At 43.7% G+C, this 25,318-nt stretch overlaps 4 protein-coding genes across 5 annotated transcripts; 3 read left to right on the forward strand and 1 right to left on the reverse strand.

Moving 5' to 3' along the window:
• The first annotated feature begins 2,297 nt into the window (after positions 1 to 2,297).
• Positions 2,298 to 4,440, forward strand: LOC129587208 (uncharacterized). Its single transcript, XM_055480833.1, has 3 exons — positions 2,298 to 2,555; positions 2,767 to 2,953; positions 3,510 to 4,440. The coding sequence occupies exons 2-3, from the start codon at positions 2,821 to 2,823 to the stop codon at positions 4,094 to 4,096; spliced, it is 720 nt and encodes a 239-aa protein (XP_055336808.1). The 5' UTR covers positions 2,298 to 2,555; positions 2,767 to 2,820; the 3' UTR covers positions 4,097 to 4,440.
• A 3,423-nt stretch (positions 4,441 to 7,863) lies between these two features.
• LOC129587209 (uncharacterized) lies at positions 7,864 to 9,554 on the forward strand. The gene is made up of 5 exons (XM_055480834.1): positions 7,864 to 8,183; positions 8,263 to 8,304; positions 8,719 to 8,886; positions 8,947 to 8,994; positions 9,060 to 9,554. Exons 1-5 carry the CDS (start codon positions 8,105 to 8,107, stop codon positions 9,254 to 9,256), a joined length of 534 nt encoding a protein of 177 aa, XP_055336809.1. The 5' UTR covers positions 7,864 to 8,104; the 3' UTR covers positions 9,257 to 9,554.
• A 2,475-nt stretch (positions 9,555 to 12,029) lies between these two features.
• Positions 12,030 to 19,013, forward strand: LOC129587206 (mucin-2-like). 2 transcript variants are annotated; one of them, XM_055480830.1, is made up of 12 exons: positions 12,030 to 12,656; positions 13,170 to 13,337; positions 13,393 to 13,440; positions 13,506 to 15,517; positions 15,583 to 15,684; positions 16,004 to 16,378; positions 16,437 to 17,124; positions 17,183 to 17,460; positions 17,528 to 17,616; positions 17,682 to 18,010; positions 18,072 to 18,264; positions 18,562 to 19,013. In XM_055480830.1, the coding sequence occupies exons 1-12, from the start codon at positions 12,539 to 12,541 to the stop codon at positions 18,707 to 18,709; spliced, it is 4,548 nt and encodes a 1,515-aa protein (XP_055336805.1). In that variant the 5' UTR covers positions 12,030 to 12,538; the 3' UTR covers positions 18,710 to 19,013. The 2 variants fall into 2 exon arrangements, with proteins under 2 accessions (XP_055336805.1, XP_055336806.1); XM_055480831.1 differs by lacking the exon at positions 15,583 to 15,684 and having other exon boundaries at positions 12,031 to 12,656; positions 13,506 to 15,112.
• A 2,080-nt stretch (positions 19,014 to 21,093) lies between these two features.
• On the reverse strand, positions 21,094 to 21,997 carry LOC129587195 (uncharacterized). The gene is made up of 2 exons (XM_055480815.1): positions 21,909 to 21,997; positions 21,094 to 21,604 (listed from the first exon to the last, which is right to left on the reverse strand). Exons 1-2 carry the CDS (start codon positions 21,949 to 21,951, stop codon positions 21,189 to 21,191), a joined length of 459 nt encoding a protein of 152 aa, XP_055336790.1. The 5' UTR covers positions 21,952 to 21,997; the 3' UTR covers positions 21,094 to 21,188.
• Between the last annotated feature and the right edge of the window lie 3,321 nt (positions 21,998 to 25,318).

Genomic DNA, 25,318 nt, shown 5'->3' on the forward strand with positions numbered 1-25,318 from the left:
TCATACTCGTATAATATTAATCTTGTTATATGGCTGCATTATGGTACCCTTTTTGACATGCAAGCTCTAGATCTTTACCTTTTTTCTAAATATACTGTACTTACTTTGCATTAAGACTTCGTTCGTAATTCACTATTGGCAAAATTGAGTAACATTCAGGTAACCGATCAGTTCAGCACAAAAATTACGGCAAAATTTGCAATAACCTTTTGTGTTTTTCGTGGCCATTTATACGATAAGCTACTGTTATCTGTCCGATCACCGATCGCAACACAGTTAATGTAGACTTGTGGTGATCAGCCAAACGGTACAAAAAAATACGTATTCTCAGGGTAAACAAACTAAAATTATGGACATTAACATATAATGGTACTCGCAGTGAGAATTACTCCTGGCCATGTTGCATCATAATGCATTCAAAAAATTTCCCGTACAGATATATATGTGATTCTACACATCTGTGCACTGCAACTGCACTGGACTGCGTTTCGGGTTAGCGTTACCGATAGTTTCTTCGAATGTTGGTGGTGGAAGTGCATATATATACAGTTACCATGTACGTTTTACCACCTTCGGCATTCTGCATCAGCGATGTGCCGGCGGCGGACATCTCCCTGTAAACATCTTAAAAAGACCGGGCAAGGCGACATGTACAAGAGCTGCAGCCCGAAAACAGTAAACACCGATTTTTGGACGAGCAGTACATCTTGTAAATTTGTACCGACTCTTTCGCTGTACACCTTCGCTTTGGAGGAGGCTTTGAAAGGGCTCCGCCTTCGAGCAGCAGCAAAAGAGGTTATCACTTATCAGCCCTTTTAAACAAACAATCCGGGGCAAATTCATGGTCACTAAAAAAAAATTTTGACTTTTAACAGTACTTAATACTGTAATAATTATCATAAACCGACAATATTAATGATCCACTTTCCCTGCAGATATGACCGTACGGTTTATTCGTCTACCCTATATACTCGTACCAAACGTCCGGTGCAGTCTCTGGGAAGAAAATTACCTTCCAAACACATGTGGTGCTAGAACATTCGTCAAAAAACTTGCAGTTGTGTATGCATGCACAGACCTTGTGTAGTCTGCATAAGTACACGGGCTGGCGAAAATTTCCAATTCATTTTGGAAAATCTAGAAGAAAAGCCCCACGTCCATTGGGTAAAATCGGCCTCGCAGTATTCGCACACTACAGTTTGTTTGTACAGAAGAACTAGAAGGCAGAGCAGAGTTTGGCGGCTGCTTCTCGGTCATGTACCAAACATTACTCTTATGGAGTGATGGTAATGCCCATCTTTATAATAAAAATTTGGCTAAAAAAATACAAACTGGGTGACATCAAAATTATTAAAAATACTTAAAGTTAATGGAAAAAAAGGAAGGCATTACAATTAGGATCTTTCTTATGACAAAGCATCGCTATAACTGAGTTGCAAAAAATGCAGCTACAGAGTAGTAAAGCGAGAGCAAGACTGAAGGGGTGATTTGGAAAAACCGTACGTAAGCCATCTTCAAAATGAACTCTAACAAATTATCGCAAGTGGTTAATAATAAATCAAAGCATGTCACTTTATACTGACTGGAACGTACGTATAAGAGGACATTCTTTGAAAAGTCCGAAGCCTTCTGATTGCATGTTCTTTGCTCAAATACACGTACTGCACTAAAACACAATATGTACTCGATAATATATTCTGTATTCTAACGGAAAATTGTTTGATTAATGACAACGATGAGATGAATAAGGATTTACACTCATAGTAATTGTAGCTTTAACCGTGCAAGTTATAATTATTCCGATCGCTTTTTACGTTATTTATGTATAAAGTGCTTTAAATTTCACAAATCTGGACTGTTCACCGCCCAAGGCTTCCTGTTCGCAGCAGTCGTTGGGGTAACCACAGTTCAGATACCTCTACAGGTTTAGGCCGTTCGATGCCCACCTGCACTGAAATAATTGTAAAGCTCATGTGCATATCGCACTATTAAATTATCGCAGATTAGTAGTACTACGCACCGGCATAGTGCTCCTTAGGCCCGCGATCCTTTGTATTAGTTTATTACTCAAAGAAACCCGTAATACGCCGTCTGATTTTCAGACGGTTAATTAACTGTTGTTAAGTGACAAAATGCACACAAAACTGTCGGCCTCACACAATACAATTTAAGAGGTTTAACTTTAATTTATGCTCTACATCGACTAAAGAGCGGTCAAGCGAAAGTAAAACATATTTAGGCCGGCCTTCCTTTTCGATATAAGAGATACACACCAGGCTTGCGAGCCAGATCTAGTTCGACGGAAAATCCAAAATTATGAGTTTTTTAAGTCATTTTGGAGTACATGGCATTCAGCTAATTTCACATTTTGACTGAGTCACACATTTCTCCGTTCAGTTTTGTTTAGGATTCAGTTTTGTTTACGATTACGCTTAATCCTTGGGTAACTATACATTTCCATATACACACGGCAAGGCTTTGATTTTTCTAACAATACAATAAAGGGGAAGGCCTGGAAAGGGTATCGGAAGCTCATTTTATCATTCCTGTTGTAGGTACGTTACTACTTAAAAACGCATAAAGGAATACATTTTTGTTTAACAACGATGATAATTATCAGCCACATAATCCGCGTGTGACCTCGAGGTGATTTGATTTGATATGGTATTGCGCATTATGTATAAGCTGTCTATGCATTGAACTAAGTCATTTGCTCATCAGTTGTTCTAGGAATCAGTATGTAATTCCCTCAACGACATTTTGCAGGGAGCGTCTAGAGATTTACTGACAATCCTCCACTATCGTGATTAAAAAGTGATAATGTCGGTCTTTCCCGTATTCTTCTGGATCTTTGCGATCGCAACTTCGTCCTTTCCCAGCATTTACGCCATGAGTCTGAAAGAGGTCATGGTGAGCAGGAGCAAGAGATGTCTTTTTGGATGCATTATCCCAAGTAATCGATATTTCAAATTAAAAACTATGCAAATCGTAATTTTTAAGCGCTATCACTTGTTTCTGCGGGAGTTATTAGCGGAATGTGTACAGTACTATGCACTACCATAAATGTGTGTTATTTTTGTCTAGATAAGAATAATTCGTACGTACTTCACGCAATTCGTTGGTTATTTTATTTGTATCTGTAAATTTATTTACTGTACTTTACAGTTTACATGCTACTGTAAAAGCTAAAATGGCCAACTTAATATTTACTGTAACTACTATAGACGTCTTATGGCGGCACAATAATATTATAAATGTCTCACATTGCTTGAGAAAAACCACATAATTTCATTTTTGTGATAATCTTTGCGCGATTGCTGCTTAGCTTGGACATAAGCTTAATTAAGTATTCTCTGACCCGGGGAAATGTGGCCCACCCGTTTCGAAATAACCTTTTTAAAAACGGGTTTTCTGAGAGACATGAATGCGATAAATAACAACCCAGGGATACTATTACTTATATGCAAATACAGGTAACAATACAAGGTCAACGCGGTAATAAATTTCAGGTAACCAACCCGGCCAGTACATCATGAATCCAAATACCTTCCAAGAATCTCAGATGGAAAATCGGCAGTTAGTTGTTCCGAGCGCTTTGCCGGCTCCTCAAGCTCTTGAGCAACCCTACCTCGACAGCCGACAGCTGTCCGTGCCGAGCACTCTATCCGCTTCTGTCAGCCTTATCCCAACTTGGCAGGTCAATGCGGTGGCTTTGCCACAAAACGGTACTACGGCGTACAATCCCTACCCACCGGCACTGCCCACCGACTATTACGGATCGGATACCAATCTTCTAACCGTCCTACAGACCCTCTTCGTGCAAACGGTCGCTCTGAGCACGGTACCAGACACTGTCAAACTGCAGCTGCAGAACGCCATGGTCTTCGTTATCATCAGTCCGGGATGCACCGTGGATGTCCGGTCGGTGGTCAGCAGTGCCCTGACGGCGATGTCGGCCGTAACAGGACTGCCGGACTACGCCAGACGGCAGATCGCGACGGCCAATAACTTACTGCTCACTTTGGACTGTTCATCCACGCAGACCACCGATCTCGCTTATGTTGCGGCCCCTGCTGGGCAGTATCCTCGTACATAATCGGAGCCATACAACGGCGTTACGCATGCAGATGGGGATTCTGCTTCCCATCGAGAAATATGGTTATGGATTGCAGTATTAATCATGGACTACACACCGCGCACAAAGCTGCACGGCAACTTTGTACATAATTCACACATTACAGAATTTTATTATACGTATTACAAATATTTGTGTACACAATTTTAATATGCGATCTGGTGTCCGACTGCGGCTGCGTATTAGTGAGTGGTGCTTCACATTAGTGGTACAGTAATTTTTTTTTTCTGGCTAGTTTTTATTATTTTTCCTCATCAAAGCATTAACAGTAACTTAGAAGGCAATCACTCTTATTAAGCATCAATCGAGAGGGGCGGCCTAATTACAGAGAAAGTTTCCCAGTGCAATTTCTAGAAACGAAATCAAGCCCGTTCGGGGCACGAAACATGCTGGCCTATCCGGAACATTTTCTGTTCCAGGACAATGGCATTTCCGGGCCAACCTATTGTGGGCCAGATCTGGTTCAGTTTCGTGGGAAGAACTTGCCCAGAGTGGTGCTGAAATATTCTGGCCCAAAAAATCATAGTTCTGGCCCACAAATAAAGTTTTCTTTATCTGGATATTTTAATTCAGGTAGCGAACAAAATCTAGCGATGTCAGCTACAAAATTCCTGTTGATTCAGAAGCCATGATAACTGACCGGCAGTATGTACATGTATGCAATGTATATTGTATTACGTACGTAAAATGTCGTATATCCGGTCCGAATAGAGCCTAGTAATAATAAGTAATAATAATATTACTTATTATTGTGGAGCTCTATTATGAATTATTATTACATTATAATAAAATATAATAATAATTCATAACTGCTTTAAACTGACACAACGCGCTGCAGTCACTGCATATAATAATATCTATATTATATTATTTGAAATGAATTTATGAGCATTGTTCTATAAATCCAAAGTTGAAAACTACTACTACATCAACAAAATTAATCATGCAGGCAATTAAAGAATATTATTGTAAATTGTAATACAATTTACTGAAACAATTTGCTGGACCATTTGGAAACTGCCAGCCGGGGTAGTTCGCTTTTCCCGCGCTTGGAGGCGGTACTGCCGTTGCTCTAGATGCACCATACTGTACTTATTGCACATCACTGTCAAAGACTTATAAGTACTGACATTGTTGGCTTCTGGCTATTGCAAACTTTTAAACAATAAACAGCTCTTCTTCTACTTTGATTTTATTTTGTTCATGTTCTACTTAATTGTTGTAATCACGAAGGCATTTTTGTGCATTTCAAACTTGTAACGACTGCTTCTGGGAATTTGTTAAGAGCGCTGTCTTGACGCTGTAATTTCGTGCAGTTCAGCCTTTACTGTTCCAACGGTTCGTGTAGTTTGCCAGCTCTCGACTTGCGTCGGTTCTCTGATCGTCAAAAACCTCTTTTCCACTGAGAAACCGCCTTGTCGAAACCTTCCACGGCCTAGGATCAAGCAGAAATGTTCCGAAAGATGTGGAAATTAATACAAATTAGAACAGGATGATCCCGTGCAGGTGCGTGCGTAGCGTTAAAAGTACTTTGAATACGGTAATATTATCAGTATATGCAAACAGCAGAAATACGCGCATAGTTTATTTGCACTGGGAAACTATTTATACTAAATACTGATGGGAACTATTTATACTAAATTTATACTGATGGGACACGTAACTACAACGCGTACTTAACTACGTACTGCTGTTGTTTTATTTTTAATTAATTATTGTCGCAGCTTATTGTGATAATTTTTTCGCGTGTGAGAATTGCAATTTGTGGAAAAAGTCCTATTTGTTTGTAGTCCATTTTGTTATTTTCAAACTGCAATAAATTATTGATTTTAAGTGTTAAAATGATTATTTTATTGACTAATGAGTGGATTAATAAGTATAATAATTGCAGGATTTTTCTCAGAAATTCCCATTTCCCGATGAACATTATTCAAGAACGCCTGCCCACAGCCAGCACGCGCATGAACCCATTGAAGCTGCCGAATATTTCCAACAAGAAGTTGCGAGAAAAACTGTATGCCATCGGGTCGGAGGCGCCTTCGAAGAGAGCTGATGCGAATGTTAATTACGAAATTATTGAGCCGAAATACTGAGAAATGATTGTACACATATATACGCTGTGCATCTTGTTTTACATGTTTATGACGTGCTTAACGCAGCCTGTGATCAGTGCATGTGATGCGCTACATGATCATTATGTTATATAAATGTTAATAAAGCATACTAATTGTATATCACTGAATAATAAAGCTTCTAAGTCGTGTTAAGGCGTTGGTTTAAGTAAATATAAAATAAAAAAGCTACTGCAAACCAAAGTCAGTTAATGTATGGACTGGGCCTGAATGCTGTTACATATCGTGTTTAGATAGGCCCAGGCGGAACCAGAACTTGCTCAGAGTGGTCTACAAATAGGCCTTCCGCCCGTATGCCGGTAGGCCTGAGCTCTCTGGCCCGCACAATGGCACCTCTTGGACTTTGCTTGGTCCCGAACAGGGTAGTTTGACAGGCCCAAACAACCCCTGTTCGGGTTTCAGATTAGCACTGGGTTGATCTAAATTTGCTCCCAATGGCGCTGTCCCCATGATCGATGCCGCATTTCCTCGTTGAATTTCAATGCTGATCCGTTGGCGAAGGTATTCCGTGGCACGTTTTTCGCCAGTTTCTTGTTGTATGAGCTGTATGAGCTGTCCAAATTCCGTTATCGTGCGGGCAGCTTCCGGTCCGGGCGGCCCGAGCGTTTCAACTGTATTCAGTAATTAATTATTGAATCATAGTACGCAAAGCCATTATGTTGGCATACTCGCAGTTGCACTACTGTTGCGTGTATGATGCAAATATTGTTCGCAAAGAATCTGAGTTTGTCAAAGAGAACGTTTTTCGAAATACGAAATAGTGTGACCGCCCAGGAAATTTTTGTTTTTAACAGCTTTAGCAAACAAGTGTTTCATAGAAATTATCTGCTTGTATAAATAATTCTTGCACAGTATAAGCAAATACGAGTATTGGCTATTTTGTGGTTTCGTTGCTGCAGTTACCTGTCTACCATAATTTTATTTTGACAATGTTCGGTTTTGAACTGTATTTTGAAAATTAATACGGTAAATCACTCACGACAATATTATCTCACCAATATCAAAATCAGCTCAACAATTATGTAAGCGTCTGTTTGTGCACGAGTGCCTAATAATTTAACGACGACATGAAAAACACAATTTGGATCGAATCGACGACGGTAAAAGCAGAAAATGAACTCAAAAATATTCTGTTCGTCGAACAAAATAACTAATGCTAGATACTGTAATGTGGTAATCAGATTTCCTTCGAACCATGCAACAACTTACTCGTATTTTCGGGTGCATCGAAGAAAGCCGTCATCTTTGGGCGGTGCGTTCACGTGTACCGTATTCTTGTGAACCCTGTATGCGTATATAACAAAGATATTCTGCACTGCTTATGCGATGGAATTTGGATTGTTTCGTTGCAAAACCGGCTGATAAATTGTCAGCATGATGAAACAATTCATTAATGCATACAACCCAATTAGTATCTTAGCTTTAATCGTTGCACGTTCAAGTCGTTAAAGAATACGGCATTCGCATAACGCAATAGTGCCCATCGTCCATCTGATATCGGCATTGAAAGGCCTAGAAATACCTTCGACACTATTACATAGTTAAAAAGCCCACTTAGCGGTCATATGCGTGATACATGTCATATAGAAAGCGATCGAAGAGAAATTTTTATGACCGAATATGATATCTTCGATAAATTAAGCGCGCATAAAGCCAACGCTCAATAGGTCACACTTGCTCGGCATACAGTTGACGCATTTCGGATTTCGCTCGTTCAGCTTCCTTAACCGTCGTCGGCAGTCATTCAGCTACGAGGACGACTGAAGTATCGAAAGGTCACGGTGCTGAGCAGTTGTCCGAGCGGCTTCATCTACTAGGAAAGTTCCCCATAATAATCATGCAGCCTCTTATAGTATCCATATTCTTCGCCCTCCTCATCTGCGCCCATGGATTTCCTTACAGACTCAATGCAAAATGTACGCTGAGGATATTTTATATGATGTGGACTTTATACTTATGTTTCAACGATTATATAAATCTTTTTTGCGTTTGCAGCGGAGCCGGCACGGAACCGACAAGAGCGTAGTTTATTTCCTTGTAAGTGCAAACACCTTATATATATACAGTAAAAAATATGATAAAGTTCATCGTATTGTATTTTGAGAATATGGCTGATCAAAATACTGATACACAAAATCACTATCCTTTTTCTGTGGATAACAGCTGAGGTTGGTTATGTCTCCGAAGAAAATTCTGCCGCTTTTGGATACCTAATTGATAATTCTATTTTATAAATTAGAAATGCGTAGAATGTAACTTGCAATACTAGTATATGAAAAATTAGAATTGTTGAAGTATCGTATTAGAAGGCAGACCGGGATAAGCTTTATTTAAAACAGTTTGCTTATGTTGCAATAAATGCTATTAGTTTTGCAAGTACTACTGGACAGCGTGCTGATTGCTCAAGAAAAGCCTGTCGCAACGTAATGCTGACTGTTCCCAACATTGCAGTTGTTGTGGGAGAAACAATCCTCGACATACAGTGCAAACGTGGTTACCTAACGGTTTGCGCACCCGATGGACCGGACGCCTGCCCGATCGGTTATTCTTCTCAGACCAACGTCGGAGTATGCGGATTCGCAACCCTCAATCACTACCTGAATACGAGCAACCTTGCCGGTAAAAAAGAAAAGCGAAATTTACGCGATCCAGTATTCTACTAAAGCTGTTTTTGTCTAGGCACATGCTGTTACAAACTTGCCGACACATCGGCTACCACCACAACCGGTATGGCGATTACTTGTTTACACGAAATTACGCAGCTGTGCATATAAGCATGCTTTCTATTACAGGGGCATCGACCTCGTCCAACTCCACGGCACAGACCATCCTTACTCCTCAGATCATTGCCTACCCCGTGTATGCTCAGTATCCGTATGCCATTAGCTCGGGATCCAGTTCCGGCACATCAGGAACATCCGGCACTAGCGGAATGACGAGCGGTACCAGCGGCATGAGCAGCAGCTACGGCTCAACGTACGGGCGATGAGACAGTGCACCCGGAAACTTCGCGTGACCTTTGCAGATTTTGCGGGCAGAATCTGCAGTGAATCACTGCGTTGTGTTGGCAGGTTGTTGTGGTTTTCGTTTTTGATCTAGTTGACCATCATAGTTGTCCAATGCGCACGATTGTCTCTGTAACCTCAAACTGTCGTGTTGGTTGTGCCGGTTTCTTTTTCCAATTGGGATTGTGATCACAGCGTCGAATAGTGTTTATGTCGGTTTGGTTGTGTGGTATAATGCGGAAGGGTTACATTGCTGGTCAAAGTAATTCATTTGATTGCTGATCAACGTGGGCTTGTGTGTTTGTACCGAAATGTAATATCTATATAATTATAAGAAATAATATATTCTGTCGACATTGTCCCAATTAGCCGACTGCCGAAAGTACGTATTGTGGGCTTTGTGTTTTGCGGTAGATGAGAATGGTAATTCGGATGTGGTGTGCAGCAATAAGCGGAACAGCCGCAAGGAATCTTTGGTTGGCTTGGTAATCGTGTGCTACATTCGGCACAGTATCGCTACATATTAATCTTCTGCAGCTGCAACAATGCAGCATCTTTTGATCGAATTTTATTTAGTCGCCCCGTGGTGGAAATTTTTTAATACATTATTTCCATACTTACAGTCCCGTGGAATCTTAAGTCTGTTGGAGTCATCCCTTTGCATGGTATTACAATCCATTTCACTACTTAGTGCGGTACAGATGTACGGTATATACTGTATGGGTGACATAAGGGCACTAAATCGAAGCTTTAAATATGCGCAATTTAATAACTTGCACGGGTGAAAGCAGATATTCCCAGGAAATACAACGAAAACAAAACTGACAGCGACAAGTACTCACGTTGGACAACTTAGAGAAAATCTGCCAGACAGGTTCTAAAAGCGATGTAATGAAATTGTCTTGCTGCTTTTGAGGAGGAGCAAAGTTTGTAAAATTAGCTTATACGACGTAAGGAAAAGCAACAGCGTAAAATAGTTGACAGTAGGTTTACACATCGGTGTACAGAAACAGAGCTGTACATTACCCCATAGATTAGCTTCTGTACTCATTCGGCACCAGTCCTCTTGGTAGAATAAAAACTAGAAACACTTTTGTGAACATAATGGTAGCACAAACAAAACTTAAGCCGAAACTTCCGGTAAATCCCGTTGCCATTACCCAAGCAAGCGACGATTCACTGAGTATAGTCGCCCGCAGTTGCTTTTACGAAACATTGGATCGTTCGGTCCTGAATCTCGCCAACATCAGCGCTGCCATCACACTTCCAGTAATTCTGTCTCACATTTACTTCGACATGCCTATGTTAAGCTGCACGTAAGCTAACGATAAGATGTACAAAAATCTTACGCTGGCTAGTAGCAAGTTCGCATTCCTCAGTGAACAGAAAGTATATATTAATAATACTGTATTTTTAGTACCGTTGTACCTGAATTAACCGTTAGTAATGGGTACGATCCCCGATCAGGATAGCATAGAGGAAGTGTTTTTGTTGTAATAATTTATTTTGTTTGTGGTACCGAGTTTGTACCTGATATCCGATACTTATTAAAGGTCATTACACCGTTAGTAAACTATTCGCACCGGAGTATTTTGCAACAGGAACGTCAGTACCAGCGGTACAAACTTGCGTGCTTTCGTGTCGGCGTTATCCCGACCACAACCGGAAAACAGAAGATCGTCTTACGCAGTACGTACGTACTAACGTGCAACCATAAAAGCGTGGTGTATTTTGTTTTGTCGTAATGACCACTGACTTAAACGCCTGCGACAAACAATTCTTGCAACAATATGCGGAGATGACATTTTCTCTATATAAGATCCCGCCGTGAGAAAGTTGTTGCAAGGCACCCGAGACTACTACTAAGTAACAATCGGCAAAGATATTTGCCACTAGCAAAGATATTCTTTATGGCTGCTGCTTTTGTGACAGTCAAACTAGGAGATCACTAGTTCACCAATGCAACGAACTTGGATTTCACGTATTATTACTAGCCTTCATTAAAACTAAACGTGAGTCTAGTTTGTATTGCGTACACTTAATTACGCGGAACTTGCGAAATGTATAAGCTCTTGCTTCCGGCAGTACAATCTGAAGCGATTCAGTGTCTGGCAATTTTCACACAATAAAGTGAATAACGGCAATACAGAACAATTAAGCCGGTAATGTGAACAGTTTTTAGCCTTGATCTTAAGAAGCCTTAATAGCCGAACGAAGTGCCTTTAATTAATTTTTTAATTACTGCAGTAAAGATGCTAATTTTTGCGCCAGAGCCAAATGATACCGGCGATTTTATGCAGAGGCCTAGTTTTTGATGAGCTGCCAATCGGACAGCAGCTTCCGACAAGTTCGTTATGCGCTATATAAATTAGCGAAATATGTGAGTACAGTGAACTGCCCGAAATGTGTGACAACAGATGTATCGCAACCAGAACTTCATCAGCCGTCTGCAGCTGTCTTTTGTGTTTACCCCACAGTCAGTGAAGACAAACAACGAAAAAACAAAATAAGTGTAATGATTATATAGTTACCGCAGAGGACGACGGAACATATTCGCTACTACGAGTACCGCATCTCTGTGCGAGGATCCATCGCGGTAGATCTCGAGAGGCTTCTTTTGACTGCATATACACACGAGTATATATGTATCGCCCTACAGCCATCGATGCGTAACCTTCTGACCCATGGCCTCCGCCACAGCGTGCAGCGGATTCATGTGCCGGCTTATATATCGGCACACAGCTTCCTTAACGTACCGTTTCTCCAATCATCAATCGTTAAGCCGGCGGTTTTATATATACAAACCCCAGCAAAAATTATACAGCGGAGGATGTGCCATTGTCGTGTAGTGTGATTGAAAGGTAACAGTGCTAATTGAGGATGGTGATGCGGTACGTTGTCGAGGTGGAAAGAAATCATCATCATCTTAGCTGCTCGCGACAGAATTTCGCCTGCTGATGAATCGGAGGCTGAGCTGTGTGTGTGTATATATCTCTCGGATATAATTACATAAGGATTCGGGGCCGGTAATTATCAGACAAGAGAAGAGATCCGAGTGACGCCGCCGCCGCTCTCTCTTTTTATTCATTCGTGATTATACTGCAGCGCGGTTGCATATGGTTTAGGATTACACAGGGACTATTGTACGGTTGGTGTTGACTTGATTGTGCTGCGGCTGCACATTTGCATCTCTGTGGTCGGTCAGACCGGAAACGCCAACTGGTTGGCGCCACCGTCCCCCTTCCCACACCTGCCCAATCGGAACCATGCTACGTCCACATCTATCAGATCTCATTGTCTTCCTCATTTGCTCTGTGCCAGTATTGTCCACGCCCGACCACGAGGATGTGGCACTCGCCCGTGAAAAACGTTCCCTCTTTCCCTGTAAGCCCACTAATGACAAATTTGGCATGTTTTATATCAACAATATTACAATACTGATTTGAGTCTAACACGAACAGTTAGCAGTAATTTTTTGAATGTCGGAAACCTTTATACAATAACCCATTGTAAACTAAAATTTATTGAAGTATCTGGCTTACCTAAAAATGCCTAGCTTTGTAGCTTACAGGACAGGTTTTATTAAAATATATTTTTATTTTACTTTGTGTGCACTTCAACTAATGTTGTACCGTCGCTGATATATTGTATTGTCGGCGTACAAAATTGTACTGCGTAACGTCTTCAAGAAATAATTCATACCGCTGCTGTGATAAAATAATAATTAGCAATTAAACAAAGAATTATAGAGGCTAGCGGTTCCGATTTATTTATTAACCAGCTGAAATCGTAATAAAAACCGCGTTCTTTGTAAATGCAAGCAGATGAAAATCTGCGTATTGTATGAAGGTTAAAGCAGCAAGGTAGTGACGTTACTAATCATTCCCAACATTGCAGTTGTTGTGGGAGAAACAATCCTCGACATACAATGCAAACGAGGCTACCTAACGGTTTGCGCACCAGATGGACCGGACGCCTGTCCGATCGGCTATTCCTCCCAGACTAACGTCGGAGTATGCGGATTCGCAACTCTTAACCACTACCTCAATACGAGCAATCTTGCCGGTAAGAAGACAAAATCATCACGCGCTACTAATCCACTAAATCTGTTGTTGTTCAGGAACATGCTGCTACAAACTGGCGGATACATCGGCTACCACCACAACCGGTAAGGCGATTACGTGTTTGCACAAAATTATACAGCTGTGCCTATAAGCATTGTTTTCACTACAGGGGCATCGACCTCGTCCAATTCCACGGCACAGACCATCCTTACTCCGCAAATCATCGCCTACCCGGTGTATGCTCAGTATCCGTATGCTATTAGCAGCGGTTCCAGCTCCACCGGCACGGGCAGTACCGGCACCGGAACTTCCACCGGCATGGGCAGCAGCTACGGCAGCAGTTATAGCATGACTCCATCCTCACCATCGTCACCATCTAGCCCATCCTCTTCCTACAGCTACAGCCCGAGCCCCAGCCCCACGCCCAGCCCCACTCCGGGCGCCACCCCATCCCCCACTTCGTCGTACGGACGCTCCCTGTACGCTGCTGCTGGTCGGCAGTACAGCTCGCCGTCCTCGCCATCGTCGCCATCCACATCGTACGGATCGTCTCCTTCATCACCCTCGACCTCATACGGATCTTCCTACGGTTCCAGCACCGGCACCGGATCGACCGGGTCAACCGGATCCACCGGCTCAACAGGGTCAACCGGCACCAGCGGCACGGTCGTTTACAACCCCAGTGCTCTGGCCTATCCTCCGCTTCTGCAGCTGACCAGTATTCCCGTCCCCAACGGTAGTCTGTTTAACCCATACCCACCGGCCATGAACGTGGCCGTCTTCGGCAGCAGCACCCCGTTGGCGAACGCCCTCCAGAGCCTCCTCGCGCAGGTGGTCGGTTCCACGCTGGTTTCGACCACGGTCATCAATCAGCTCCAGAACGCGCTGATCCTGGTTCTGAACACTCCGGGATGCACCACCCAGGTGCAGTCCACCGTCCAATCCGCCACCGCCGCCGTCTCCGCCATTTCCGGTCTGAATGCGGCAGTCGGGGCGACCATCACCTCCATCAACAGTATCCTTGCAGGTCTGAACTGCGGTAGCAGCACATCGGCAACGACCGCCGCGCCCGGAGTGACCACCACCTCGTCGACACCGTCCGCTGGATGCTATGCCCTCTCCCTGCCGAACTTGGTACCGCAGTTCCGGTTGTTCTTCAATGCCTTGCAGAACACCGCTGTGGACAGCACGACGCTGAACAATCTCGGCGCCTTTAAAGTGCAGTATGAAAATTCGCCGGTGCTGACACCCTGCCGCGTCGCCACCCTGAACACTATTCTGACGTCGATCGCCGCAACATCCGGTCTGCCGAGCGTGCTGCTGCAGTCCACCAAGAACTTGCAGTCCGGTTTAAGTGCATACAGCACGTACAACGCCAACGGCAACACCGTGTCTCTGCTGCAGACCCTCTACCAACTGTCGGCCACCAACCTCGGTCTGGACCCGACCGTCTTTAACGGACTGGGCGCCATGGTGGCCCAGACCGCCGGTCTGACCTCCATCCCGGGCAGCAACTTCCTGAACGACAGCGTCCGCGAGATTACCCGCTACGTCGCACAGTCCTACCAGACACCGCTGAACCAGATGATTTTGGCAAAGGTCATCAACTGCCGCGTTAGTGGCGTGTCGGTTTGCTTGCCGTTGTCCTGCTCGTGTGGCTCCTCCACGCCCAGCACCAGCGCAACCACCGTCTCACCCGGACCGAGCTCATCGGTGATGACCTACTATCAGATCCCAGGATCGCCGTCGTCTCCGTCATCCCCATCGAGTTACTCGGCAAGTCCCGTTAGTTCGTCGTACGGTTCCCCATCCCCCTCACCTAGCTCGATGACCCCGAGCACGAGCTATGGCTCGTCGCCGGCGAGCCCCAGCTCACCGACCCCGGGCACGATGACCCCGAGCACCAGCTACGGCTCACCGTCCCCGAGCACCAGCTACGGCTCACCGTCCCCGAGCTCCATGACCCCGAGTACTAGTTACGGCTCGTCGAGCTACGGCTCTTCGAGTGGTACATCCGGGTCAACGGGTTCGATGGGCAGCGTATCGAATAATGCTCCCTCCCTCGTGGTCAACCAGGGTCTGACCCCGATTAGCGCGGTGAACAACACAGTACAGAACTATCCTCCTTTCCTGCCCATCTATCCGGTCTTGGCGACCGCACCGGGTGGAACCGGATCAACGGTAAGGTCACTAAAATTATGTGGTAATGACTGCAAACGATTGACCTTTATTGTTTGTCTTTGTAGGGTGTCTCGATTTCTCTGCCGGCGTCCAACATGAGCGCCTATCAGTATGGCTATCCATCCGGACTACCGCAGTATCCAGTGTTGCCGTACTATGTTAACTCGGTTGGTTGTGTTTTATGGATGATACCCATATTCTCAACAGCGGCCCATACGAACCAAAAAAGCATACCTGTCCCACGCACAGCAAAAGCTATAATATGAATCACAAAGTGATATTTAATAAAATCACGGTCGGATCAAATTTTATTTTTTTTATAAATATCTGCTGCGTTGAGGATCTGGGTATTGTCTAAGAGACACACCGCACACGTTCACCGCGCACACATCGGGGTCAATCCTGGCAAGAAATGATGGGCCGCTGTTGAATAATGATCAGATAGAATTTCCTCCTGGTGATTTACCATTAATATTGGTTTTATAGGGTTCATCCGGTAGCAGTGGTAGCAGCGGCGGCAGCAGCGGTAGCTATGGCAGCAGCCCGGGATCGGCCAGCTACGGTCCAGCCCAGATGGGATCATACGGCAGTTACGTGACCAGCGCTCCGACCATGGCGCCTACCATGGCACCTACTATGGGACCAACCATGGCACCAACCATGGCGCCAACAATGGCACCTACAATGGCACCTACAGTTGCGCCCACACCAGCAGTCACTACAGCGCCTACTCAAGCCGTGACCACGACAACGACCACAATGACCACAACCACCACCAGGGCAACAGTAGCCCCCACCACTATGTCCTCATATGGGAATGTATATGTCGCACCGGCTTCCTCCAACATGGTGGCGTCACCGGTAAATCGACATACTTCCGGTCGAGTTAAATAGCTTTTTAAACAATATCCGTTTGCAGGGTGGCAGTACCGGCAGTATGGGCGGTACCTCCGTCGGCGGTAGCGGCTATGGTTCCTCACCGACGTCTTACGGAAACTCGCCCACTCCAATGCAACCGACACCCGGCGGATATGGTTCAAGCCCCACCCCTTCGCAGCCAACACCCGGCGGCTATGGATCGAGTCCGACTCCTTCGCAACCGACACCAGGCGGATATGGATCAAGCCCAACGCCTTCGCAACCGACACCAGGTGGCTATGGAGCTAGCCCTACCCCAGCCCAACCTACACCCTCACAACCGACACCCGGTGGCTACGGATCCAGCCCAACGCCGGGAGGTTATGGAGCCAGCCCGACGCCGTCGCAGCCTACTCCATCGCAACCGACCCCCGGTGGTTATGGATCGAGCCCCACGCCTTCGCAACCGACGCCCGGTGGTTATGGATCCAGCCCGACGCCTTCGCAGCCAACACCAGGCGGATATGGAGCTAGTCCTACCCCCGCCCAGCCCACACCTTCCCAACCCACACCGGGCGGCTATGGATCCAGCCCAACTCCCGGAGGTTATGGAGCCAGTCCTACCCCGGCCCAGCCTACACCTTCGCAGCCCACTCCAGGAGGGTACGGAGGTAGCAGCTACGGATCGAGCACCGGCACCCGCGAGGCTAACGCTCCCAACCGCATCAGCATCGACGCGAACATGAACGGTATGTTCGGTGCCGAGTCGCTTACGTAACAGTATACTTGCAGCGTGACCTTTAACAGGCCAACCCGGAAATGTTGTCGTCCCACCAGCCGTCGCACCGCAGCCGATGGTACCAGCCATGACCGGAAACAACGCCGAATCCATGTTCCCCATGACCAAGGATTTGGATACCTGCGGTATTCCCCACGCCAGCCAACAGGGAGATATTGCATTCTTGATTGCCAACGGACAAAAGAGCTCTCGTGCCAACATCTACCGATCGAAACGCGCCGCCAACCAGCGTGAAGCGCGCATCACCAACAGCATGGTCGCCAAGGATATGGAAGTCTGCTGGATGGTATGTTTTCGGTGCACGCAATAAAAGGTCATCCAACCTAATAATTCCTTTTCGGTGTGCTCTGTAGGCCGCTATCCTGCTCGATGGCAAATACCAATCCGGTGCTTCCATTGTATCCGAGTGGTTCGTCTTGACCGCTGCACACGAAATCGATGGGTAAATACGATATAATATTATGTTTTCAAATGGAGTTTAACATCGTAAAACGCATATTTCCTTAGCCGTGACATTTCGCGCCTGCGCATCCGTGTCGGTGATGTGGACGTCCGTCAGAACTCCCTGGATCGCGATGAACGACCCGGCTGCATCCAGGATGTGGGCGTAGACAAGATTATTTTGCACCCTGATTTTGATCGCAAGACCCTGTCGAACGATGTCGGCCTGATCCGTCTGAAACAGCCGCTGAACATGAACTCGCCCTGTGTGTGCAAGATCTGCCTGCAAGAAGAAGGACCCCAGGAAGGCGAGACCTGTGTTGTTTCCGGTTTCGGTTCCACCCGGGTGGTCGACCCCAGCAAGACCAAGACGGAAGAGGATGCCTTCGCCCTGTGTAAGTCTTTGCCGGCATGTGTATTTCATTGTTTTTTTAAAGTAACTGGGGATGGTTGCAGCGGGACCTAATGCTGAGATCCTCCGTTATGCCGGCATTCCCATTGTCGCCAACGATGTATGCTCGGCTGCCTTCAAGAACGAACGGTTAGCGCCAAAACTCAAGGCTCCATTCGGTGTGTTGGACGATACACAGCTGTGTGCGGGAGGAATTTCACAGCGCGATGCTTGTTACGGCGATGGTGGATCGCCACTGTAAGTCACCTTTTGCGATCACAGAAAAAATGGTTTATAATTCTACATCGGTATAACAGTTAAATGAACCATAAAAGCAAAACACAGGACCAAAATGCACACAATAAGGCACAAAATGAATCTATTTAATTGTTATACAGTGACCTTTCCAGCAAATATACGTGTTCACAAATATAGGTCAGAAACGAGAGAGCTCTTGGTTACCCCTGAGTGACCTTTTTGCAATTCGACTTTGAACCAGATCGAATCATTGAAGGATTTGACTGTTAGCAGTAACAAGTGACCTTTTGTATTTAGGGTTTGCTTTAATGGAAAGAGCTTCTACCAAGCCGGTGTTGTGTCCTATGGACGCGGTTGCGGCAAAGCCCTGATGGCCGCCGTATACGGCAGCGTCACAGCAGCAGCACCTTGGATAACAACAGAAATCGTCACCGGCAGGCCGTAACACGCACCTGCGGACGGACCGCCCTACAAGACCGTGTGTTTTTCTTCCTTTCAGTAATTGTGTCGTACAATGCAGCGGATATCCTGTTGTACATTTTGGCTCAAACGTGACAGATATGATGTCCCATAGGCGTTAATTGTTATAATTGTAGCAGGTAACTACTGAATAGTTTTTTTATTATTCATTATGTATAGAAATGTTGGAAGCGCTGGTCGCCGACATGTTTCGTTTTCATTTTCCGTTAATTTGCAGTTTCTCCATGGTTTGCATGTATGAAAGTTGTGTAAGAAAAATCTCTGTGTTATCACCGTATGTGCACTATGGCACATACTATCGACACGCAATTACAAGTAATTACTGTATACCAACGTAAATAGCGGTATCTCAGCAAATAAATTATGAGCAGGTTTACAACTTTTCATATAAACAGATACCAGAGAAATTTATAAAAGTTACAGTACAGTCTTGTACTATATTAAACTGTTACTCCATCGAAATCATACCCAGAATTAAAATTATCTGAGCGCCACTCGGACATAATTATCGTACAGTATTCCTAGTTTTCCTACTAGTACTGTGATTACCAGAAAGCTAATGTTAACTGTCTCAGCGCGACGCTTGTTACGGGGATGGTGGATCGCTACTGTAACTCACATTTAGCGAGCAAGAAAAAGCTGTATGTTTACGATATACTAATTGTAATAATTCTATGAGTACGTCGGCATACGGTGACACACCCGTTAATTAGATTATTCGCCTCAGACACCTTAAGGTGTTTTTCAGAAGATAGCGTTTAATATAATTATCTTCTGCTCGAAAGCAGTATTTACCCGAAGTTGTCTACAAACATCACAGAAAAGGTCGGAATTTCACAGAAAACACAGACGCTGCGTTCAACTCACAACAACACTATAAACAGGGATTTTTACAGTCAACAATTAAAGTTATGAAAACGGAAGAGAAAATCACGTACACAACTATCGCATTTCATTGCTTTGCCTTCGTAGTTCATATCTGCTGCACCGTGCACGTGGACAAGGCTAACTGCGGCACAGATTCCAGAGAGCGCTCCGGATGCCGCACCGTGAAATGGTGGGACATCATTCTCCGGCGGACGAATCCCTGCTGGCATTCCTCGCAGAATTTAAATAGGGAAACTCCGTGTAATGTTTAAATTTCTGCGGTGGAATGTATCCCGTTTTCTTCCCTTCAGCACTGGCCGTAGCGTTCCGCCGGCGATGGGCTTTGGAAAGCCACTCAAATCTCTCTTCCTTATGCATCACTATCCGATGCTGCCGAAGACTAGCTGAGGAAGAGTTAAATGTAAATACTGAAAAATTTTGAAGTTTGAAGATGAGTTGCACTGTTTTCGTATTTCAGCCCATAGACTGCGGATGCACAGTACGCTCACCATCGGGTGGCATCTACAAGACTCGCAGGCTTTGCTTCCGGTCAAGTAACATTTCCTCGGCACCGGACGACTGTATGAATGAAATTCCGAATTCGCTCCATGGGGCGAGATGAATCAAAATTTGAAACTTCCTGCTGATGATCTGATCAGCGTTGGTCCGCTTTAAAAACAGTGATAGGTATTAGGTACCGGCTTCTCTCGACTAGAAAATTCTCCACAATGGGACCCATTTCCCCGCCCTTCTCAGCCCGTCTGTCACTAGCTCTCCTTCGATAGACCGTTACTGCGATATATTACGCGGCGTGCACAGTGACCATAAAATTTATTAGTCTGTATAAGATTCTGTACAAAAATTGTTGACGTACTCGTGTATATATAGCGGAATGTAAGAGGTACGCTTCGGTCGCTAATGAGTATTGCTTAAACATTTTTTTAAATTTTTTGGTACGGGCATAGTTCAATAAGAAATTTCAGTTCAAGTAATTATGGTCGTGCCAGTTACGCTTGCATTTTTAACAATTCGTTACTGATCGCCTCACTGGGAACCGGCGCGTCTTGCAGGCGCAGAAGCACATATTCCAGCAAAAACGTCAACTTTTAAAAGATCAGCCACAACATGCGTCATTTTGCTTGTTATCTAAGAAACGCGACATATGAACATATCTCTAAATAAGTAGCCGTCAAAAATATCGTGGATTAAAGAGGCAGACATGTGTCTTATGCATTAAATATGCACTGCACTTTTTAAGGAAGGGGAGATGTTAAATGTACACAGATTTTACCATGTAACTTATAGTACATTACGTCTATCCTAGATGTACGTGCACTTTAGAAACGTCAGATCATTTTAGTTCTCCGCATGTTTTATATATTTATCAATTTATTCGTCGTTCATTTTGCATGTCAGAACTGGCAACCGACAAAAGTCGACAGCCGTATCAATCATTACTGGCAAGTAAAAACAATAGTGTCTTAAAAGTATAAATATACATATATACAGGGCCACAAAACTTTAAAAATCCGCAAAGTATAAAGACAACTTCCAAAGCAAACGCAGTGGCAATACACTCATGCCTTGGGCTTCTTGATGCATCGTGGAACCATGCCGAGTACTTTGGGGTCAACGGGATCCTCAACATGTTTGCGTTTCTCGGGGTTCTTCAGCTTTTCCGCATGTTCCCGGATGGTCTTCACCAGCTCGTTGATCGCTCCGGGGGGAACGTGATAATGAGTATCCAGGATATGCTTGACTTCTTCATCGACTCGGTCCCTGGCGTGCGCCTTGTCGTGAGGATAGAGGATGCCCTTTACAACGGCCTGGTACTTTTCGGCGAATTTGGGAACCATCTGGTGGGCAACTTCATCGATGCACAGCTTGGTCAGGGTCGGCACGTTAGACTTGCCTTTATCACCGCTGCTGCTGCCGGGCCGACTGTTCTCTTTGTTGCCGGATCCGGAGCCCTTGGTTGCGCTAATGCAAACCACTGCAAATCAACACGTACTGTACATCTCAAAATCGGCTGCTCAAAGGTCACCCTTTCTGCGTTATATCAAGGTATCGTATTGCCTTCAATAGTCTCGACAACTTTAAAAGGTTACTAGATTTTCTTAGTTTTTAAATAAAAATAATTTCTGGTGTACTAAGCCTTGAAAAGATAAATTGTGATGCGACGGCACAGAAATCCTATATAAAGTTACCAATTGAATACTGCTGGAAGTTGAAAAATAACCTAAACAAACAACTACCACTGCGAGATCAACGAACTATCATCAGGGATTTACACTTACCGGCTGTCGCTATGAGTAAGCACGCAAGTAAAAGCTTCGCCATTTTTGTACGATATAAAATTGTATCGTGTGTAAACCAAAAAATTTGTAAAACGGAACACTGCTAGCATAACCCATTTGCAAGGGAGGTATATATATGCAATTATAGACCAGGATGCAAGTTACAATGGGCGACCGAGTGAGTTACCGTAGCGGATACAGATAATATACAGATAGGCACTTGCGCAACTGGTCAACATTAACATATATGCTTCTACGGTAATACACGGACACCGTCCGCAAGTTATGTCTGTCAAGTCTGTATTCGTCAAAATGAGTAAGTTTCATCCATCAAGTTTTGAAATTGAACTGCTTATGTTTTTTTGACTTTTTTCACGGATAACGATGTCAAGTTTTTCACTTTTAGCGCAAGATCTGTTTATTATTATATGATACAGACTTTTACAAAAAGGTCTTCCAACAATCGCCCCAAATTTACAATTATACTGCGTTTTCAAACTATTTGTAAGAATTTTGCATAAAACTGAATACTCAGAATTTTCAATGGTGGAGCTGGGGAAAGCCGATTTTTGTACGCCCTTGATCGAAAGCAGGTCCGAGCAGTTTTTTGTTATGGGTATCTTTTTTTCGATCGTACGTACGTCCTGCACGTTAGACGTATATGAACAACACTTTTGATGGACGTGAAAAAAAAACGTGATCAAAGTGAAATGAAAATAGCTCTTACAAAAATAAAAACAAAAAATCTTACAAAAATAACACCGTTTGGTCTTCAAATGTACGAAGTACATCCTCGATGCGATGTTTTTTATTTGGTTTTAAATATTTTAAATATAAGTACCGTATCAGTTATAACCGACCACACATGCCATAATTTAGGTTGTCAGCAACTGATCAGCAGTCCTGCACAGCAAAGTGAGTGATGTTGACAGAACGGTGTGTCAAATTTTTCGATCACGGTCGGTACGGATGAACTCATAAAACAAAGCCGCATCGGAAATGTCCGCATCAATATGCCAGACTCGATCGTTTACTAGTTGATCCTAGTTATGCTACGTCAGTTTGAACGAGTTAAAGCGACGCATTCGCGGGCGAATGTATGCAGATGCAACTGCAAATTTCGTTATAATAAGGTGGAATTATTTTTATGTCTGTACTCGTATATTGCATGCCTGCTGCCTTCGCAATCAGTGTATGTAGCGGATAAACTATGCAAATAATAGTCTGACCACAAGCTCAGTAATAACCTGTAATTCCGACATGTAGTTATTATATTGTTAATTTTTCAGGTCAAACAGAGTATGTCATATTTCCTTCCACTTAACAAAAATGCCCGCGTCGACCAGTTCCTAATTTTTTCACAGTTAGAGTTCACGAGAGCCAGTAAAAAATCCGGGAAGATAAAATTAATACTCACAGTAAAATATCGGAAGCAAGAAAAAGGCTAAAAATTAGTGTCTTCTTTAGTGCATTGCTTGCTCTTGTACAATACAGTACATGTTCTGGGCAGGGCGTCGGGCAGCTCAGAAAATAAAAGTCATATCCATACGTCGACAGTTACATACGTACACTTCACGAAGCGGTCATAATTAAATGCTGTGATATTACACTGAGTAAAGACAAAGTTCCTGAATTTAAAATCTTCATTCGTGCCTTAGTACTGTATATTGTAATTTCTTTCACGAGTAAGTACATGCTCTGCACTTTAGTGCAATTGCACCATTAAACAGATAGTACCGTTTTCGATGACGCATCTGTGCAGCTAGACCCCTATTGTTAGACAATACCATGAACCTTTTTTGTGGTTTCTGAAAGTTTGAGTGCAACGAACTGTTTGCAATTTGCAGTTTTATATGAGGGAAGTATTCGTAAGGTCACGGATTGCGCACAGCGCAGGGCCGGGTTTATGAAAAGACACCGCTAGTACACTTACAATTCCCGTGCTGTGCATCATTAAAACCTGCACTGGAAGGATAAAATCGTGAACAATGCACTTACGATGAGTTTATTGCTTGCAGTATATTTTTAGTATTTTGTATTATGAGCACATGCGAGCATATATTTCGATATACCATGTATCTGTATTAGTACAGTACTTACCATTAAAATTTAAATGCACCCGTTCAGCATGCAGTACTGCTTTCAAGTTTGTGAACCAAAATGCACACGTAGCAATTAATTGATCGTTATCAACCCTCCGTTCTAAATATTTTGGTATTTTATTTGTTTAATTCGTTAAATAAATAATAACAGTGCCATGCTAAAAACGTTTAGCGACAAGCTCCGTATTTACTAGTTTTGTGAATTTTAGAAGTGCATTCGGACGAGTAATTATGCCTTCTTTTTTATAATATATGTTATTTTCTCTAGTAACCTACTCAAGAGCAAAAAACAAGATACTGTTTCATTGCCCGTGTATCGATTTTAAAAAGTAAACTTAAATAAAAAAGGCAGTATACAGATAGTTATGCCTATTCTTATATCGCGGTTCTACGGTAAGCAATTTTTTGGCGTGCTTTACTAAGACATATGGAGCCCGTTTTTATGTACATTTTTACGTCTAAAGATACGTGGTCTATGAACTAAGCAACGGCGATTTGGAATTCAAGAAACACCCATTCCGTGGACATCTTTTGGATGAAGAAACATGAACGTTATTTTCTCAAATAGAACCGGGTAATAAATAATGTGCTTACACTGTCCATCGGAGATTCACCTGGTGACCTTTTCTTGCGTGTAGTTTACTCGGGAGAGTGACCAAATTATCAGATATAAAAAGAACTGAAGTGTAAAGAGAGATACTTCCAATCATAGAAAAAAGATGATGTACTAAGCGGTCGTCTTTACCGTAATTTGAACTTTCTTTTCTGTGTCCGAAGATATCTATGATAATCATTAAAATTTCTTCCCGTATATAATTCATCACTGCGCATTTTGTTATTTTAGGTACAAACCAAACGCGGTAAATCACTTAATTAGGCATCTCTGCATGAAACCGAAACTGAACACTAATGGGTGGCCATGACCCCGTATGACTATAATTATGTTGCATATTCTTGGCCGACTTTGTTAGATACATCTTGTGCACCCACCCATCCGGCCGTGCTTCCTCTCGTAATACCAACAATCTGCGGTTAATGATTTTCTGAAACTCGCCATTGTTTTCGCATTTGGCGAATATTATAAACATACGACCCTAGCATGATTTTGCATTTTCGCTTTTTTAAGCAGAACTATCCACCCACAGCCCGCGCAAACCAGACAATTGATATTGTGCAGACATCTGCATTTTCGATACAGAATCCGCATCATCCAACTCCTGTGCGGACCATCAACGGCCAATAAAATTTTATGATCACAGATTACCTACTCATTCATCGTCTTCATGCACTTTTAATGAGCAATGGGCG

Source organism: Paramacrobiotus metropolitanus, unplaced genomic scaffold (assembly GCF_019649055.1).
Source record: "Paramacrobiotus metropolitanus isolate TYO unplaced genomic scaffold, Prichtersi_v1.0 Parri_scaffold0000023, whole genome shotgun sequence".
Lineage (NCBI taxonomy): Eukaryota > Metazoa > Tardigrada > Eutardigrada > Parachela > Macrobiotidae > Paramacrobiotus > Paramacrobiotus metropolitanus.